This window comes from Paramormyrops kingsleyae, chromosome 14 (assembly GCF_048594095.1).
Source record: "Paramormyrops kingsleyae isolate MSU_618 chromosome 14, PKINGS_0.4, whole genome shotgun sequence".
NCBI classification, from domain to species: domain Eukaryota; kingdom Metazoa; phylum Chordata; class Actinopteri; order Osteoglossiformes; family Mormyridae; genus Paramormyrops; species Paramormyrops kingsleyae.
This window is the reverse complement of record NC_132810.1, coordinates 25,655,937-25,674,656: the sequence shown is the minus strand read 5'-3', so window position 1 is coordinate 25,674,656 and position 18,720 is coordinate 25,655,937. Positions and strand designations below refer to the sequence as shown.

The 18,720-nt window shown below is 46.1% G+C and overlaps 1 protein-coding gene and 1 long non-coding RNA gene across 4 annotated transcripts in view; one reads left to right on the top strand and one right to left on the bottom strand.

Moving 5' to 3' along the window:
• LOC111833048 (uncharacterized) overlaps positions 1 to 17,380 on the top strand; it is a 26,853-nt gene extending 9,473 nt beyond the window's left edge. For both annotated transcript variants that reach the window (XM_023790955.2, XM_023790956.2), the window contains exons 3-8: positions 10,438 to 10,581; positions 10,677 to 10,720; positions 10,828 to 10,966; positions 11,098 to 11,205; positions 11,353 to 16,176; positions 16,767 to 17,380. In XM_023790955.2, the coding sequence (XP_023646723.2) occupies positions 10,438 to 10,581; positions 10,677 to 10,720; positions 10,828 to 10,966; positions 11,098 to 11,205; positions 11,353 to 16,154 (5,237 nt within the window). In that variant the 3' untranslated portion in view covers positions 16,155 to 16,176; positions 16,767 to 17,380. The remainder of the gene's footprint in view (positions 1 to 10,437; positions 10,582 to 10,676; positions 10,721 to 10,827; positions 10,967 to 11,097; positions 11,206 to 11,352; positions 16,177 to 16,766) is intronic.
• Positions 7,792 to 18,720, bottom strand: part of LOC140578333 (uncharacterized) — a 20,443-nt gene continuing 9,514 nt past the window's right edge. The window contains exons 2-4 of one of the 2 annotated variants that reach the window (XR_011982435.1): positions 16,411 to 16,529; positions 9,239 to 9,367; positions 7,792 to 8,609 (exon numbers count right to left, since the gene is read on the bottom strand). This is a non-coding gene — a long non-coding RNA (uncharacterized lncRNA). The remainder of the gene's footprint in view (positions 8,610 to 9,238; positions 9,368 to 16,410; positions 16,530 to 18,720) is intronic. The other variant, XR_011982437.1, reaches the window with a different exon arrangement.

The following is an 18,720-nucleotide window of genomic DNA, read 5'->3' as shown; positions in this document are numbered from 1 at the left end:
AAATGTCACCAAATACCAGTTCAATCCTTATGTCCCACTGCCTCGAGCCTGGAGTAGAATATGAACAGAGAAGAACACCAGTGCTGCAGGGCTAGGAGTGAAAGTGACACTGGCTGTTGGAATTTCTGTGGTTTCCAACAAGAAATAGTTGTGGGGCATGTCAAATACACCGACAGGTATAGAGAGAAAGGTTCTGGGTAATGTTACGGGAGCCAGCTGGACTGCTCATTATGGAGAAATGGACAGGACTGCCAGGGACTTTGGATCCCCATGGAGTCATTTTGCACATCACTTCTCTGATCATTGACAGCCAAGATGAAGACCAGCTTTGGGAGCCGTACTTCCCCTGTTCCATGCTGACTCTGGAGGTCTGTTAAAGGCATAGGCTTAGGTGAGATTACACAGGTCGCATAGCAAGGATATGCCCTGTATTCTGGTGATAAATTGCCAGGAGTTTGACACCTGGAGTTTAATGGACAATCCAGCACCAGCTGAAGTGCTGTGTGGGTGCGCTGTGTGTCCGTGTGATTTGCATGCTGGGCGTGTCTCTCACTGCAGCCCTGACCCGGCTAGCCCGCGGCCTTCTTGTGCGTGCTGACGTGTGTGTTTGTGTTCGCGCATGTCTTCCTGTAATTCCCCGCCTGACTCGGAGCCGCTGCAACACGTTCCTTCATATCCTATGTTTGTGCCAGGTGCAATTCAACGACTTATCTCCTGGGGGTGAGGAGGACACTGAGAGAAGGCAGCTCATGGACAAAATCCCTCTCCCCACCCAACCTGTCTCCAAAATTTGAAACATTCCATCATTCCTAGCTCTTCTGTGGATCATTTGAGACTCCACTGGTTTGTGTGTGTGTGTATGAAAAGAGGAAGTGTTTATAAGCATCTGCGTGTGACTGGTAGACACGTAAAGGCACGTTATGAGACTGGAGGATTTTCCTTGTTCTGTCAGAATGTGGTGACAGACGATTTTTATGAGAACAATGGAGGCTGTTTGTGAACACAAGCAGCTCACCATTACGTTTTCATTGGGAGTCGCCGTCTGGGGCTTGAGTTGAGAGCTATTACTCATTTCTACAGAGTTCACAGAGCTTGCTTTGCAGCATCACAGTGATGCTAATGATGAAGGTGGTCATGATGGTGTTAGTAGTCTATATGGTTGTTAGTTGATGGCGTTATGTGATAGACTGTATACCTGCACAGCCTTACATTTATCACCATTCCATATTTAGTCATGTATCAAAGCTGGCCTTTTAGCACATTAATTATGGCAGAACGTGTTCCTCCAGTGGGCTGCACCTGCCAGCCTTAGAGCAAAGCTCCAGCCCTTCAGCCGCTCTGCTACCTTCATTCCTTTTCTGTCACTGACATTTATAGTTGTTGCGGGTTAAGCTTCACAGGAATCTTTGGCATGTACCCTGTGCTGCCTACATGGCTGCTAGGGATTCCAGTATGGATCCATTGCTAGGCTGGGTTTGATCAGTACAGACTACAGGCTAAGATACAGAGGGATGTCTAATCCCTGTCTGTAGTTCTCAGGTACATAGCAAACCAATGTGTGCAACAACTTTATACCACAGGGTGAGCGCGCACACACACACACACACACACACACACACACAGAGGTTTGTAATTATATCTTTGTGGGGACTCTCCATTCATTTCTTTGGGGAAAACCCTAATCCCAACATGACGACCCTACCCAGCCCTAACCCTAACCATACTTACCACCAGACTACCTGACATTTGGTATTTTTAGTTTTTTGATAGCATTCACAGATCTTTGTAGGGACCTGAGAAATGGACCCCACAACCATCAAAATTACAGGTTTTTATTACATTGTGGCGAACATTAGGTTCACACACACACATTCACACACACACTTGTATACAGAGCTTTCCGGTTCATCTTGTTCCACTCTGTCCTCTCATTGTTTGAGTTTTGTTTGCTTGGATCTGGTATGTTCTCCATCACAGAAAGGACTGGTTGTTGATGATGCACAGTTTCCAGGAAATCCTCTACAAAGTGACAAACCTTAGTGTTTAGGTTCTTGTGCATGTGTGTGTGCTTAGCTGACTGCTGTGATTAATGACAGACACTATCAGGCACCTCTTATCCACACATCATTAGTGTGAAATATGTTAAAATTACTGTTTACTTGTGGGGAGTTGCTTGTGGCATTTCGGCACTTTTGGGCGACAGAGCAAGTTCTGGGCAGGTGGAGCGGATCATAAATGTGGAGACGGTGCCCTTGTCTGAAGAAGCCCTGCAGGCTTGTTTGGACATCAAGCACCGGCAAGGAATCAGAGACCAGTGCCTACTGAAGTCTGGTGGAGAAGAATATTGTGTTCTAGGGTGATATACAGCAAAACAACAGGCTGTGTAAGAATAGCGTGCAGTAGCTCCTGAGATGGCGAGTGGAAGTGCACCGCAAGCCAAGGCAGCTGCGGGCAGATCCCCCATCAGTCCACCTCTCCTTCCGGGTACGGGCAGGCAGAGCCTGACAGAACAAACAGAACCGGTGGCATGTGTGTCTGTAGCAGGCTGTGGAGCTGCTCTTTGTCAAAAGCAGGATTTGGCACAATTTGTGTGAAATCAGTTCACATTTCACTTCACTTTTTAAAGTTATTTTTTTTATTCCTGAACCTGCTCTGCATGAGTATGGTCCTGCTTTACAAGCACTGCCAGACATCGTAGCTTTTTAAGTAAAAGTGTTTGGTTTCTCCTCTCGGGGGCCCTTCTGCTGACCTTGGCTGGCAGCAGAGCCCATATTCCAGCTGTCGGGCCGCTCCCGTGCTGAGGTCTCAGGCCGTTCTGCTGCCCTAACGGGGGTGGGGGTGCAGTCCAACAAAAACCATGAAACACTGAACGCAGTGCTCATAAAGAATTAAGGGCAGCCATTTCCACATTTCTCAGCGGGACTCGTTTGTCAGGTGCAGGTAAGCAGCTAATCTCCGGCTACTATGACTAGTGTTTGAGGAATGCTGCGAATTTCCAAGCTGACCTCGTTGTTCATTCAGTTCACAGAATGACAGGAAAGTGAAAATGAGCTGCTTGTTCCTTCAGGAGAGCAGAGGAGCACAGGACCAGGTGCTGCAGTGTACAGAAACGGTTGTGCTCCCTAGTGCTGTGTAGGGATGGCACTGGCCCCCGAGCTGGCCTCCTTAAAGCAGCAGACTGCAATGTGTCTGACTATTCTGAATGGGGGGACACATCCACACATTCATGCAGAGAGTGGGAAATGTGAATGATGGACAGCTGCCCTGACGGCAGCAAAGCTCACCATCTGCTGGAAGTGCTGCTGATTTATAGTGGGATCATGTCCCAGAAGGAGCACGACCAGGTTCAGACCACAGTTTGTGTCTGCCAGTAGCCCTGCTCTTCCTCAGCATCTCCATGTAGTAATGACAGCTTTCGCGGAGTTAGTGAGTGCTTCTTATGCGGCTTTGAGAGTGGTTGTTAGCACCTGGGCTATTATATAGTGTGAGCAATTCTTGGTAACCGCTAATGACTCCCCCTGCTGGTGCAGTGCTGCTCTTCCCCAACATCTCCCTGTGGTAATGACAGCTTTTGCAGAGTTAGTGAGCACTTCTTATGAAGCCAGCTCTGAGCGTGGTCATTACCACCTGGGCTGTTACAGTCAGCGTGAGCAATTCTCCCTAATAGCTCACAACTCCCCCTGCTGGTACAGTGCTGTACTTCATACTGACATGCTGACCGGCAGCCCCTGCTGGCCTTCACTGGAATTTTATTTACTCGCATGGGAGCAACAAAGAACTTTAGGTTCATACCAAAGTCCCCCCTCCAGAATCATGCCATACCCAATTAAAACTGTTTCACCTTGGTGCTGGTTCTCAGGCTCTTTGTAACTTGAATGAGTGCTGTTGTAACGCCCCCTACTGGATGCCTCCCTGGGCACCAGCTCACTCTGCCTTAACGATCACAGTGTCAATCGTACTAAGGTGTTTTCTCATTTGCCCTCTGGCTTCCATTGGCCTGCTTTCAGATGCTGCTGTTGTTGCTGTTCTGTTTTAACATTTAAACATGTTGTATCACATCCAGCGGCTCTGCATTCATTGGCAGTTGAGTGGCACATTAACATGGCAACTAGCACTAATGGGTGGGGAAAGCCAGCTACCCCCTAAGCCAGGGGTGGGCAATCTTATCCAAAATGGGCCAATGTGTATGCAGGTTTTTGGGATAATCTTTAGGTCAGCTGTTCAAACCCAGGTGTGAGGACTCTTCAGCCAATCAGTCCTCTAATTAGTAATCTAATAAGGGAGTTGCAGCGAAAACCCGCATACACACTGGTCCTTTGCAGAGAAGATTGCCCACCCCTGCCCTAAGCAGTCAGGGTCACTGCTGATCTCTTTCAGGTAACAGATCCCTCATGTCAAAAAAACAGCAGCACTGCTGCCCAAACCTTTTGGTTTTAGCAAGTTTTTGTTTCATGTTTCACTTGCCTGTCCATGATCCAGCCACAGTAGAGAGTATTTTATTAAATCACGAGTGGAAGCTTTGACCGGTTTGGGATGTTTGCTGTTTGTGCAGCTCTTCCGCATAGTATCTAATGTTTATCTGTTGCCATGACAGCAGGGCCTCCACCCTCAGTGAGAAGGCGGCCTCTGTGTGTGTGTGTGTGTGTGTGTGTGTATGTGTGCGCGCACATTCAGTGCTGACTGGGTTTGTGTTGCTCTACCTGCCGTTTCTGCTGCTGTGTTTATGTCTTCACTCGGTGTTCCTTCCTCTGATTCCCACCACACCCCGTATTGTTTGCTCTGATTTATTATCTGGGAGGAATTGCCAGGAGCTGGGGAGAGAGGTGGATTGTGTGTGTTTGTGTGTAGGGGGGTTTCCATGCCCTTGTATGCAAACCTCCAAGTTCCATGCTGAAAGGAAATTCTGCTAATTCAACAGCTTGGGTCTTTCCGATGAAGTTCCAGTGTGCCCCTTAGTGGCCAGTAGAGTGCTTTACAGCAGGTCATTAAAATCAGTTGGAGAAGAATATTGCGTTCTAGGGTGACACACAGCAAACCAACAAGCTGAAGGGTGTGTCAGAATAACGTGCAGTAGCTCCTGAGATGGTAAGTGGAATAACATGCAAACACACACTGGGATAACATGCAAACTGCAAACACACCGGGATAACAGGCAAACTGCACACACACCGGGATAACATGCAAATTGCACACACACCGGGATAACATGCAAACTGCAACACACACCAGGATAACATGCAAACTGCAACCGCACACCAAGATAACATGCAAACTGCACACACACCGGGATAACATGCAAACTGCAATCACACACCAAGATAACATGCAAACTGCACACACACCGGGATAACATGCAAACTGCAAACACACACCAAGATAACATGCAAACTGCAGACACACACCGGTGCAGACATGGGAGCCTGGAAGTACAAGGCAACAGTGTTACCCCCTCAGTCACCCAGCAATATAATTAATATTTAGCCACACATATCCAGAAGCAAAGGACTGTTTAAAACAGTGGTTCCCAAACTTTTTCCAGCTACGTACCCCTTGAGACATGTCAGCCTCAGCCGCGTACCCCCTGCTACCAACGACTCTTAATTAGTGTCTATAAATAGATTGCAATACCGCATGCATAAAAATAAATACTGAACAGTCGATTATTTCTCACCACCAAATGAATTTATTAATATATTTTAGTAATAGATTGTTGCTATCCGGTGGGAGAATTTCACAGTAGGGATGGGCACGGAAAAGGTTTTTGGTTCCCATCCCATTCGCGTTGGAGGGTTTCCGTTCCCATCCAATTTATCCGCCAAATTTTCAAAACCCATTCCCATCCCGTTCAGTCCCGTGGGATGTCATTCCCGTACCGTCCCATTCCCGTCAAATTTCCAAAAATCTTCTACCGCTCCCGTGTTTTTCATATATTTCCGTTAGCGCTTGTTTTCCGCGACCAGAGTGGCAGATATTTTTGACTAGGGTCCTGGGAAAGTTGCACCAGCATCATACTGGTGCATGCCATGGCAGAATTTCAGAATAGAAAAATACGCAGGACTTTTCAGTCCTGTCATTGTATTGTAATTCTGCTTTACTGCTAGTGTGTGTTCCTTTTGCTCAATAATTAAACCCCGCATTTCCCCGATCCTATGTCTTCTCGCCTCTGCTTCCCCGGTCAGCGTTGTGACAGTGAACCTACTTCCATGCTGCAATGTGAACATTTGCCATGTTCCTAAAAATTCTGTTTATTGCACAGTGTCTGACCACACAGACCTAGATCATACTGGACATATCAACTGGACATATTTTCCACTATTACAGATTGATGTCTTGCATATACTGATTTTATCGATTACTCAAGAACATACAATATAATTAATACCAATTGTTTTCACTGTAAAAATAATTCCCATGGTTGTTCATATTCTCATTCTTACTTAATATTTACTTTTTAATAATATATATAACGAACCGAATCAGGCTTAATCAAGATAGGTGATCTATCACTTTAACGATCCCCAAAATTTACCTCCTGGACCGGACAAATACAAATTAACGAATGATTAAACATTATATGCGTCTCTTTTTGTATGTTTTCTAAATAAGACCGCGTGCCCATACCCAACTGTAATAGCGATTAAAGCGATCTATTCTTTTAGTATTGTAACAAGTAAGCTCACTAGAGCACCTTGCCAAAGTTCGCTGCCACCACCTTTTTTATTTAAAGAGGCTGGGGAGGTCCAGCCAAATAAGGACGCCAAAATATGAGAAGATCTTTATTAAATATTCTCCGGATTACAACCCCTTCCCGAGGGCTAACACACATCTCACCAGGAATGATACAACCGCAATTCCCCCCCTCCACTCAGAATCCAAGTGTGCAGCACAGCAAGCTTAGAATCACAACACTCGTGCAAACCCTTACACACGGCAAACAAACCATTCCCGATGCACCTTCTAACCCCGCCCTCCTGCTCACGACCGTAATCCGGGGGTAAAATTCATACACACGTACATGCTCTCATTCATTCCAGATATACAATATTAAAAGCAGTTACTCCCCTGGGAAGAAGCACACCCGGCCCCCCCGCATTCTCCAGGGAAGGGGAAGTTGGGGTTCCTTGATCAACAGGGGTCGTCTCAACCCGCTGTACCGTGCTGCCAGCCTTTTAAATCACGATTCCTATCCTTCAAAACAATACCCCCCCCCGTAACTAACTAGCTTCATCCGCGGCCGGTCTACCACCGGCGACGGACACACCACAGTTTGCTGACAGCTCTCCAGCACCCCAAAGTTTCTCTACAAAACACGGAACAAAAAAACACACCCCCCCCCCCCCCGAAATAGACGTCCTCTTTATAACTCCCCCTCCCCCCACCCCCAATCCTAATCACCGGTGTTCACATCGCAAGGAGCGACCACGCCCAGAGCCGTTCACTACAGTATTTATGTTAAAGCAAGACATTTATTTTATTACTGTTGTGGGATTAATCTTTGGAAACACTTAAATTTACACTCTAAAAACTGCTGGGTTAAAAACAACCCAATTTGGGTTATTTTGGTAACCCAGCGCTGGGTAAAAAAGGGACTAACCCAACGCTGGGTTATTTTGACCCAACAAGTTGGGTTACACGTTTAACCCAGCATGCTGGGTTGTGATTTTTAACCCAACTATTAGTTAAAAATGACTACACTGCTGGGTTGAATGTAACCCAAAATGGGTCAGAAAATTAATCTAGAAACTTTGGTGATTAAAATTACTAAAATAAAAACAATTCTACATGAATACATACTTCAGTAATGGAATTTTATTTATGACAAAACATGTAAAAAATGTGTCCATATGAATTTAAGACATTTTCCCATCTCCACCTCAGCATTAAGACAATTTCTATTAAAATGTATCAAACTATCACAGAAACACTGTGACTGAAGTCAGTAACAATGCATCAGACTGAAGTCAGACAAATTAACTTTAGAAAAACACAATTTGAAATATGAAAACTTTTCATAACATTTACATCATGCATAAACATTAATATATCCTGAGATATACAGGAATCATCAGTAAGAATCAATTGCAATGTAATTGCAGAGTAGAGGAAAAATAAAAGTATGTAGAAGTAATAATGAAAAAGCATCTAACTGACTGAAGTCAGAAAGATTAACTTTAAAATACAAATTTGTGCATAAACATTAACATATCCTGATATATATAAATCATCAACTGAAAAAATATGTAGAAGTAATAATGAAACGGCATCAAACTGACTGAAAAAACAAAAAAAAAAAAACTTAAGAAAATACAAATTTAAGATTAGGAAAAAATAGGAAAACATTTTATAACTTTCCCATTAACAATTATGTGCAAACATCAATATATCCTGAGATATAAAGTGACTGAAGTCAAATTTACTTCCAAGAAAATATGTATTTAAAATATGAAAACATTTCAAACGTCCACTGCAGCAAGTAATGTACTTTGCTCAAATGCTGTGCCATTTATTATAGCAAAGGCTTGAAAGCAGTGGTTGTCTCCAAGCATGAGAACATAAGAAAATTCAATGGACTCTTCTGAACGAAGGTACTCAGCCATATTGGTCCCAATCTGAAAAAAGGAAAAATAAATAAAAAAGAAATGGTATAGACTCATTAAGAACTCAAAAATGTGTAAAAGTTAAATATCCTTAGAGCTACCTTCAGAACACCTAAAAAACCTTTAGGAGCATTAAAGACCATAACACACCAAGCTATCAGCATTAGTTAACCACTGACCATGGCCTTAGCACTATGCTTAGAAAATGTCCGTCGAACATGCTTAGTTTCAAGCCTCCTTTAGCCTGAGCTGAGCTCAGACATTCCCGCCTGCATCAAACCATTTACAGGATTAAAGAAATTACATGTTCGTAGTAAATTAACATCGTTTGCTGTCGAATGTACAACTAAGTCAAACGAATTGAACGAAATGTACCTTACAAGCAGAGCGGGAAATTTATGTGGATGTGCTGACAAAATCAAATTAGTTAAGTAAACTCCGCTATATCAAAACCGTATCTAACATATACAAAAGTAATATTTAAAAATTTTACGTTATGGCGGAGCACGGCCGTCGCTTAGTCGTTAGGTAATCTCAGTTCAACTGACCGAAAGCCTAAAATTTGCGTGTATATATATTATACAGTAAAGCAAATGTTTTATTTATTATGAACATTGTTAAATACACACTGAATAACTTACGTTTCAGACAGAATTTCACTGGCTTCCCTCTAAAGACGGCGCAAAACACCGTCAACTCTCGCTGATGTCCCTGGATGTTGACGTGACGTGCGTGCTCTCTTTCACGTCCGCGTTCCCAACCCAGCACTGCTGGGTTATAAGATCAAGACCGATTTTCAACCCAAATTGGGTTAAATCAACCCAACTTTGTTACCCAGCAGTCTCAACCCAGCATATGGGTTGAAAAAACAACCCAGCGTTTTTTAGAGTGTAATAAGCACAAAAACATATGACATAAACACGACTGTATTTTGTGTTTTACGGCTTTTTTGGAGGTCACCGATTCCGCTGTTGTGAGAATTACTGACTGTCTCGTTATTCGAATTCGTGATTCCCCCCGCTCCCTCGCGTACCCCCTACAGCCTCTTGTGTACCCCAGAGGGTACGCGTACCCTAGTTTGGGAACCGCTGGTTTAAAAGATTGTCCAAGTTGTATCTCCTCAATGAATCTGAGGGATATCCTCCATCCTTATCCCCATCCACAAGGCCCATGTGTGGCAGGCCCTACCGGCAAATGGACTGGCTGGTTGCTGCAGGCATTGAAAGGTGTAGTTCAGTTGGTCACATTGGCACTGCACAGGCTACAGCATCACACACATGATGTCTAATGCACTCTGAAAGACACTGGATCTGTGTGTGCATCTACAGCCATGGAAAAAATTAGGAGACCATGGCTCAATTTTTTGTTTGACTCATTTCTCAATTTATGGATGTGCGTTTTTTTTTGGTTTTTTTTGCAGACTGTATCCGGGTTCTTCACTGTTTCTCATTAATGAAGGGCTTCTTCTTTGCTTTATGGGACTTCACTCCTGCTTCTAGGAGCCTGATATGACCCGTCCTAGCACTGCACTTCACGCCTGCACATGTTTCCCATTCCTTTTGAAGGTCACTTGATGTCTTCCTACTACTCATGAGAATCTCTGGCATTAGACTACCACCCTTTACCTGGCTGGATTCTGGTCATTCCCAGTGTCTCCTGCTTCAGCTTTTTCTTGTGTACTGCTGCCTTAGAAACTTTGAACCTAGAAGCAACCTGCTGTTCAGCATAGCCTTCTGCCAGCAGAACCACAATTAAACCAGGATTTCAAAATGCAGATTTGTTTAAAAATATAGATGTCTCAATTTTTTTCAACGCCTGTATGTATTCTTTGTGTCCCCAGTGTCTCCTGGCAAGGAGGATGCTGTTCATTCCACAGCAACACAGCACTTTCCAGAGAATGTCTTTGTGGAAGGCTTCCGACCACAGCACCTGGAGGAGCTACACAGTGAGGCTCAGGAAGGGCTCAAGATCCAGCAGCAGGAAGGTGAAGCCTTAATGCTTTGCGTACTCTTCACCTTTAGCCAATACTTACACTGTGATGTCAGTCTTAAAAGCATGTCTTCCTCATGCACTTCTCAGAAAAAGAGAATGAAATGGACTTCCAAGATGACCAAAGTGTCAGTGTAAGTGTGTTTGCTCTCCTCCCGTCTATGCTGTGTATTATAGCGCAGCTGGCAAAGCTGATCCTGTTCTGTAAGGAATGAAATGACGTTGCTTCCCTATCCAACAGTCATCTGTGGCCCTTCAACCAGAGGATGACAGTTTTAGCCAGAGGAGGGATTCACTGCAGTCCAGGAGCATCGCTGCTGAAACAGCATCTACCATTTCCACACGATCCATAAGGTCAACACGCTCGATACGGTCCCAAGGTAGGGGGAGTCTGCATAGCATTCATCAGAGCAGAACATTCCAGATTTTTACACTCTTATTCCTTTAGCCTAAACTGTTTAATGTGATAGGAAATAAGTAGTACAACTGAAACACATAGTGTCTGTAACAGGATCTACATTCCGACCACTCAACTTGGGGAAAGAAAGCCCAGGAGAAGACCCCCAGAGAAAAGCCCGGGGCACCACAGTCATCCCCCAACACATCCAGCAGGAGCTGGGTAAGCACTCATTCACACAGCCAGGGCCTCAGCACAAATTATGCATGCATCAACCTTGTGTTAACACCTAATGAAAGGGAACCACTTGTCATCTGTCACTCACTTCATGTATACTTCATTCATTCTTTTTGTTTTGTCAAACTGAAGGTTTGGATCGTGCAGCATTGCCAAAGCACGTTGTGGACGGGCAGCTCTCAAACGGAGGAGACGCGGCCACATCCTGCAGCCAGCAGTTGGCACATGTTCACCTGCCAGGAGAGGAGCACCAGCTGCGAAGCCACAACCTACAGACAGCGCATGGGGAGGAGGGGCAGCCTACGCATGAGGTGGACCCCCAGTCACTGGCTGCCCCAGGAATCACCACTGACGGCCTCCTCCAGACACCCCCCAGCCCCGTTATGTATATCTCACCACAGGCCACCTATCTGTCCAAGATCATCCCCAATGCTGTGCTGCCAGTTGACGTGGATGTGGTGGAGATAAGCCGCACGCGGAGCCGCAGCAGCTTGCGCACACTCAGCAAAAGCAGCTTGGTTTCAGCTAGCCCTGCCCCCTCACGCGCATCTGAGCATTACAACCGATACGACCGCTATGAGCTATCCTCTCGTGGCTCCACTTGGAGCAAGTCTGGCTCTTCAGACACTCTTGTGTCTGACTCCTCCAGTGCCTCCTCCCAGGGCAGCGGAAGCACACCTCGCGCCCCCAGCAGAGGAAGCAGTATGCCAGAAAGGCACTGTAAGCCAGCCATGGATCAGGTTAGCATCATCAGTTCCATCAGCTGCATCAGCAGTACCTCTGGAAACCAGGTTGTCAATGGAAAGAGGCCAGAGCTAAGAGAAATCGCCAGCGAGATGCGGCAGGACCGTTCCTCACTAAGAAGCCTGTCAGTGACCAAAACAAAAAGGGCGCCACCCCCACCACGAAGAACTAACTCACTGCACCAGGAAAAGTTCAAGTCACACAATCAATATGCAGTGGACCTGGAGGGTTTATTAGCAAAAACCGTGTCTCCCTACAGTGGTTACACCAACCAAGATGGCACACCCACCAATGGTACGAACCCTGGGTGCCCTAGAAACCAAAGGTCACAGCCTGCTAAACTGCCGCCAGTTAAGCTATTGTCTGCGATATCAGAACCCATCCAGGACACAACAACAGGCTGCCCCTATGTGATCCCATTCCCAGGAAATAATGCTGCATCTCCCTCAGCTGCTGTTTCACTCAAGGATTTATTTGACATTCCGCAACCTCCACAGGTACAGGCACCACTGTGTCCACCCCCAGAGACATGGCTGCACAACGGCCGCATCGTGAGCCTATTGTGTAGTCCTAGTGCCGGGAGGCCATCAGTACAAGAGGAATGGCAGCAGCAAAGCAATGCTCCCTTCCCCAAAAATGGAGAACTCTTCCACAATGGGATGACAGGTTTTTCTTCAGGAGAAAACAACACATCCTCTTCCATCAAAGGGGACCTGACATTAATACTTAGAGATTCAAAAAGTGTCTGTGAAGGGAAGCCCAAGAATACAGATATGCAGGAGATAGAGCAGGAAAAGTCAGTGCTTCAGAAAGGGAGCCTGCTACAAGTTTCAAAAGAGAGCAGCTTAAAAGTACATGAAAAAGAGCCTGAAGAAGCTCAGGCTCACCTCAGGACACTAAGGAAAGGAATATTCAGCCTGGGTGCTCAGAAAAAGGAAAAGGCAGATCGACAGTCACACAAGAAGGAGCCAGCGATGAAGATGAGCAAGAAAGGTAGCTCTTCTCTCAGAGGACAATCAGAGAAGGTGACAGAAGGTTCAAGACATAGGATGGGGATGAACATAGTTCCAGGACCAAAGGAGTCCTCAGTCACACTAACAAACGTAGATACTTTAGATTCTCTACAGGATGAAAGGTCTATACAGATTCTCTCTGTTGATGTTCCCAGGCCAGTCACAGTCTCCCCACCCCCATCTCCTCCCCCAGCTCATCTGCCCCCTCCTCCTCCTGCTGCTAGACATACCCCAGTGTCCTCAGTTGAGCACCTGCCCCCAGAGACCATATCAATCCCACCTCTTCTGCAGGATATTCCACCCCCACCAAAGCAAGCACCACCCCCACCCCCAGTTATGATCCCACCCACACATCCTCTTACTGTATTCCCTGAAAATATCCCACCACCGCCAAAGCAAGCACCACCTCCACCTCCAGCTTCAATGCATCCAACACCACCCCTTAACATCACTCAGGAGTGTATCCCTCCACCCCCAGTTACAATCCCTCCGGCACCACCCCTTAACATCACTCAGGAGCGTATCCCTCCACCCCCAGTTACAATCCCTCCGGCACCACCCCTTAACATCACTCAGGAGCGTATCCCTCCACCCCCAGTTACAATCCCTCCGGCACCACCCCTTAACATCATTCAGGAGCGTATCCCTCCACCCACAGTTACAATCCCTCCGGCACCACCCCTTAACATCACTCAGGAGCGTATCCCTCCACCCCCAGTTACAATCCCTCTGGCACCACCCCTTAACATCACTCAGGAGCGTATCCCTCCACTCCCGGTTACAATCCCTCCGGCACCACCCCTTAACATCCCTCCACCCACGGTTACAATCCCTCCAGCATCACCCCTTAACATCACGCAGGAGCATATCCCTCCACCCCCAATTACAATCCCTTTGGCACGACCCCTTAACATCACTCAGGAGCGTATCCCTCCACCCACGGTTACAATCCCTCCAGCACCACCCCTTAACATCACTCAGGAGCATATCCTTCCACCGCCGGTTACAATCCCTCCGGCACCACCTCTTAACATCACGCAGGAGCATATCCCTCCACCCCCAATTACAATCCCTTTGGCACCACCCCTTAACATCACTCAGGAGCATATCCTTCCACCGCCGGTTACAATCCCTCCGGCACCACACCTTAACATCACTCAGGAGCGTATCCCTCCACCCCCAGTTACAATCCCTCCAGCACCAACCCTTAACATCACTCAGGAGCGTATCCCCCCACCCCCGGTCACAATCCCCCTAGCAGCCCCCCTTAATGTTCCCCAAAAGGGTTTGCTTCTACCCCCAATTACAATCCCTCTGGAACCACCCCTTAACATCCCACAGGAAGGTATTCCACCTCCACCCCCAATTACAATCCCGGGTGCATCACTCAGTAAAATCCCACAGGAGGGTAGTGCTCATCCACCTCAGGTTACAATCCCTCTGGCAGCACCCTACAATGTTACCCAAGAGGATATCCCTCCTCCACCCCCTATTACAGTCCCTCAGGCATCACCCAATGATGTTCCTCAAGACAGTATCCCTCCTCGACTCCCAATTACAATCCCTCAGGTATCAGCCCTTTACATCCCACCGGAGGGTACCCCTCTTCCACCCCCAGTTACAATCCCCTCCTCATTACCCCTTAATAGTCCACAAGAGAGTATCCCTCCTCCACCCCCAGTTTCAATCCAGCCAGCACAACCTCCTAACGTCTCACATGAGGATATCCCTCCTCCACCTCCAGTTACAATTCCTCAGGCACCCCCTCTTAAAATCCAACAGGGAGATATCTTTCCTCCAGCCCCAGTTATAATCCCTCCAGCACCTCCCCTTAGTGCTCCCCAACAGAGTATCCCTCCTTCACTCCTACATTCAATCCTGCCAGCAGCACGTATTAATATTTCCCATGAGGGTAGCACTTCTCCACCTCCACCTTCAGGCCAATCAGCACCATTATCTGACATGCACCTTGCAACCCCTTTGCTTGAAGAGGTGAAATCTAGTTCTAGAGATCAGACGGTGCCTCCAGCGCATGATTGTAAGTGCAAAGACTTTGTGACAATCAGCAAGAGCATTCCTCTTCCAAAGGAGGACTGTAGCCTTCCCATCTCTCCCTCTCTTCTCCAGAAGATCCAACCGAACCACATTCAGTTTTCAGACAGCCCAGAAGGAGGTGGCTCTGGAGTCAATGGAACTGTTCAGGAACAGAGCAGTGCTGATGGTCAATGTGCGCCTAAGAAGCCAATCTACAAGTTCCTGTCTGGAACATCACCATTGCCAACAATTTCATCTCCCCCAATAGCAACTCCTGTCACTGTATCTACTCTGCAAAATGTAACATCTACAACAGCCACCAAAAAGTCTATGATGCCCTCTGATATGCCCACACAGCCCGCTGTAACATCCGCTCCACCCTCAATAGCTATACCTCCCATGATTTCAGGTCTGCCCATCCTTACCCCACCCACCACAACACAAGTGACTGTCTCTTTGAATGTGACACCTGCAGCAATCGTTTCTGCTACAAATCCTGCTCCATCTAATGGGACACCTGTTCAGTCCAACATAATGCCTGCTACATCTGCACTTATCTTGCCTCCAACATCTACTCCACCCACCAGGACATCTGCAAAGTCATCAATAAAATCTAACCTGCCAAGGCTGGTACCTGCTCAATGCTCTTTGATGACTTTAGTATCTGCAAATAAGTCCACTGCTGCTACAGCCAATACCCCCTCAATGCGGCTTCAGGAAGCCATCCGCATGAAGACGGCGGCCATGTCCACAAGAGATGGGCCTATGGCTCGACTCAACCTCCCAATACCCACCTCCCCATCATCTCCACACTCACCAGAAGGGAGTGACCTGTACAAGTCGCCAGCCTCCACTGCTAGTTTCATCTTCTCTAAGTCCACTAAGAAGACCATCATACAGGCACCGTCATCCTCTGAGGAGCAGTCAAATTTAGATAAAGCTTTAACAGCGGGGCTGGGCTCTGACTTCCTTGGGGGGCACCTGGGAACCAGCAAAGTGCCACCACCTGTTGCCAAGAAACCAGCAGCACACTTCCCCTGCAGCTCAGACAAGCTGGGGATCAAGATGAAACCTGGTTTGGCCTCAAGTGCTGAGGTCAACAGGGCAGAAGAGCAAGAGAGAACAGCCAAACTGCAAGGATAACCAAAGGGTGGCAGCGCAGGAAGTGAGTATGGAAAAATTCAGCTTTCCAGTCCACTCAAGGCCAATGTGTTGCCTACAGTACTTAATCTGGGAAAGATTTTCTAAAAAGAAATTTATTTGCGGGTGGCACAGTGGTAGACCTCTGGGGTCATGGTTCCATGTGTGTGGAGTTTGCATGTTCTCCCCATGTTGTCTCCTCTGGGTACTCCAGTTTCTCCCCACAGTCCAAAAACATGCACAAGTTAATTGGACTTACCAAATTGCTCATAGGTGTGCATGGCATGCGAGTGTCCCCTGCGATGGGTTGGCGCCCTTCCTGGGTTGTTCCCTGCCTTGCGCCTGTAGTTTTCGGGATAGGCTCCGGACCCCCTGTGACTAGTAGTGAATAGTAGAAGCGAGTACAGGAAATGTAAAGGATGGATGGATGAAAATGTAATTCCTCACATGCTATTGGAGTGGGAACTGTAAGGTGAGTGAATGGTTTATGATATTTTCCTTTGGAAATGGCCATCTGAAAAGGTTTAGAAGTGGGAAGATGCCACATCTTACAAAAGAGAAGCAGCTATTTCATCTACTATTATCCATGAACATTAATGTGACGTCTGCTCACAGGCAGTGCATCGCCTACAGCCGTGACTCCGGCAGTCATTGCAGTGGACAAGCACAAGTAGAGGAAAAAGTCTCCATGTCCTGAATAAGGAGTAGTGGGGCTGCCTGTGGCCTAAGAAGTGCAGGTGGCATTTTTCATGCTGTAACTTTATTTTGGAACATTTTCTGAGATGTATAGAGCAAGTTCTCAATAATAACTTAACTTTAGTTCCTCCGAATTTGGGTCTTATGCTTGATCAGGTCACTGTAGTGGTCAGACTGTGAACCACTGCAGGCATATTCTCTGTCTATGTGTCCTTTAAATAACACAAAGCTGTTTTTCTTGTCACAAATATGCACTTTTCTTTTGGGCTGCTGCTGAAATGACTATTTACATTGTTTTACCTTCAGCAGTTGTACATATTAATGTTTATGTTGATTAAACTTAATTAGCAGACCCAAAAAAGGACACCAAAAGAAATGATCATCCAGCAATTTCTTTCTTGGCTTTAGTGGAAAAATACTTTGTACTATGGGGTAACAATTAATAATAATGATAATGTATATGACAAAGGACTTCAGCATACTAAACCAAATGAAATGTGTTAAAAAATAAAAAGGCACTTTGTTTAGCAGAACAGCCTTCTGTGGAAAATGAGGTTTTGCAGGTGAGGCTGGTTGGTTTATTGTCTATTTATATGAAATTAACTGCAAAATTTTCACCTGTAGATAATTGTGCTAATTGGATTTTTGGAATGTTGTGTGTGTGTGTGTGTGTGTGTGGGGGGGGTTGTTGGTTTTTAATCTGGTAGCTGACACAGTACTCATGTCACTGAGGGGCCCCTTATCGAGGCCCTAACCACACTCCTACAGCGACTCAGGTTGGCTTTGCTCTCTGACCCCAAACTTTATTTGTGTGTCTGCTGAATAAGTGTGTTGTCATGTCTGTCACTGATAACTTTCCCCATTTTCAGCAGCTATATGCACCATTTTTCAAACCATTTCACATAAAAGGCTGACAAAAAAAATCTGTGCATCATTTGGGAAAAACATGACGTTATGGCATCTACTGAAACACAGTCAAATCAGCTAACGTTAGCTAGCTAGCCAACAGAAATTCATTAGGCTGGTCACCTCACAACTCACTGCTACTAGCCGAAGTGTTACACCTGCAGATTCATTAAGCGGAATCATCATCAGTGTTTTTGATGCTGATCCCCTTTCTGTGGATGGTGGCTGAGGTTGACTGCTTTTAAAAAAATATGTCCATGTTTCATCAACCCGGAAGCTAGTTAGCTAGCAAGCTTGCTTAATGAAACGACATACAGAAGACAACCCCCCCCATGACAATGGTAGGACAGACCTATAGATGGCGATATTTCCCCAGTAATAGAACTTTCGCTCCACTGGATTTCCGGTCCAGTCAGAGACATATGGGAAATTACACAAAATTGAAGTTATTTTGAAAGCCTCAAAGATTCAAGCCTTCTGACCCCCCCCCCACTCTGCCTCAGATGCCAAGGGGCTTAGCACTGCAGCATGTCTACACTCTCTCCTGGGGAGATGATAGTGGTCAGTAGTTCCCTGCTTTTCCTGATGTCTAACCCCTAAGTCTATGACCACCATAGCAGTAACCATAGCCCTTATTCTATCTCTAACACAAGCTATAACTCTAATCCTAAACACACCCTCAGTGCTTATGTAAACACGCTAAGCCTAAGTCTAAGTGTACACTACGAAGTGCGCACTGGAAAGGGCATACTCAGTCCTTTCCAGTTGTGTGCACTTGATAGGGCATACTCAGACCCTTGTAGTGTATTTCGTAGCGCACACTATAATCCAACTGTAACCCTACCGAGTATGTCTTTAAAGTTTTTAATGTGTTTTAATGTGACTGCTAAATGCAGTTTACAAGCTCCTACTGTTATAAAATAAAATGCTATTAACCAGGTGCACTCGAAGTTAAAGCTTTTTATGC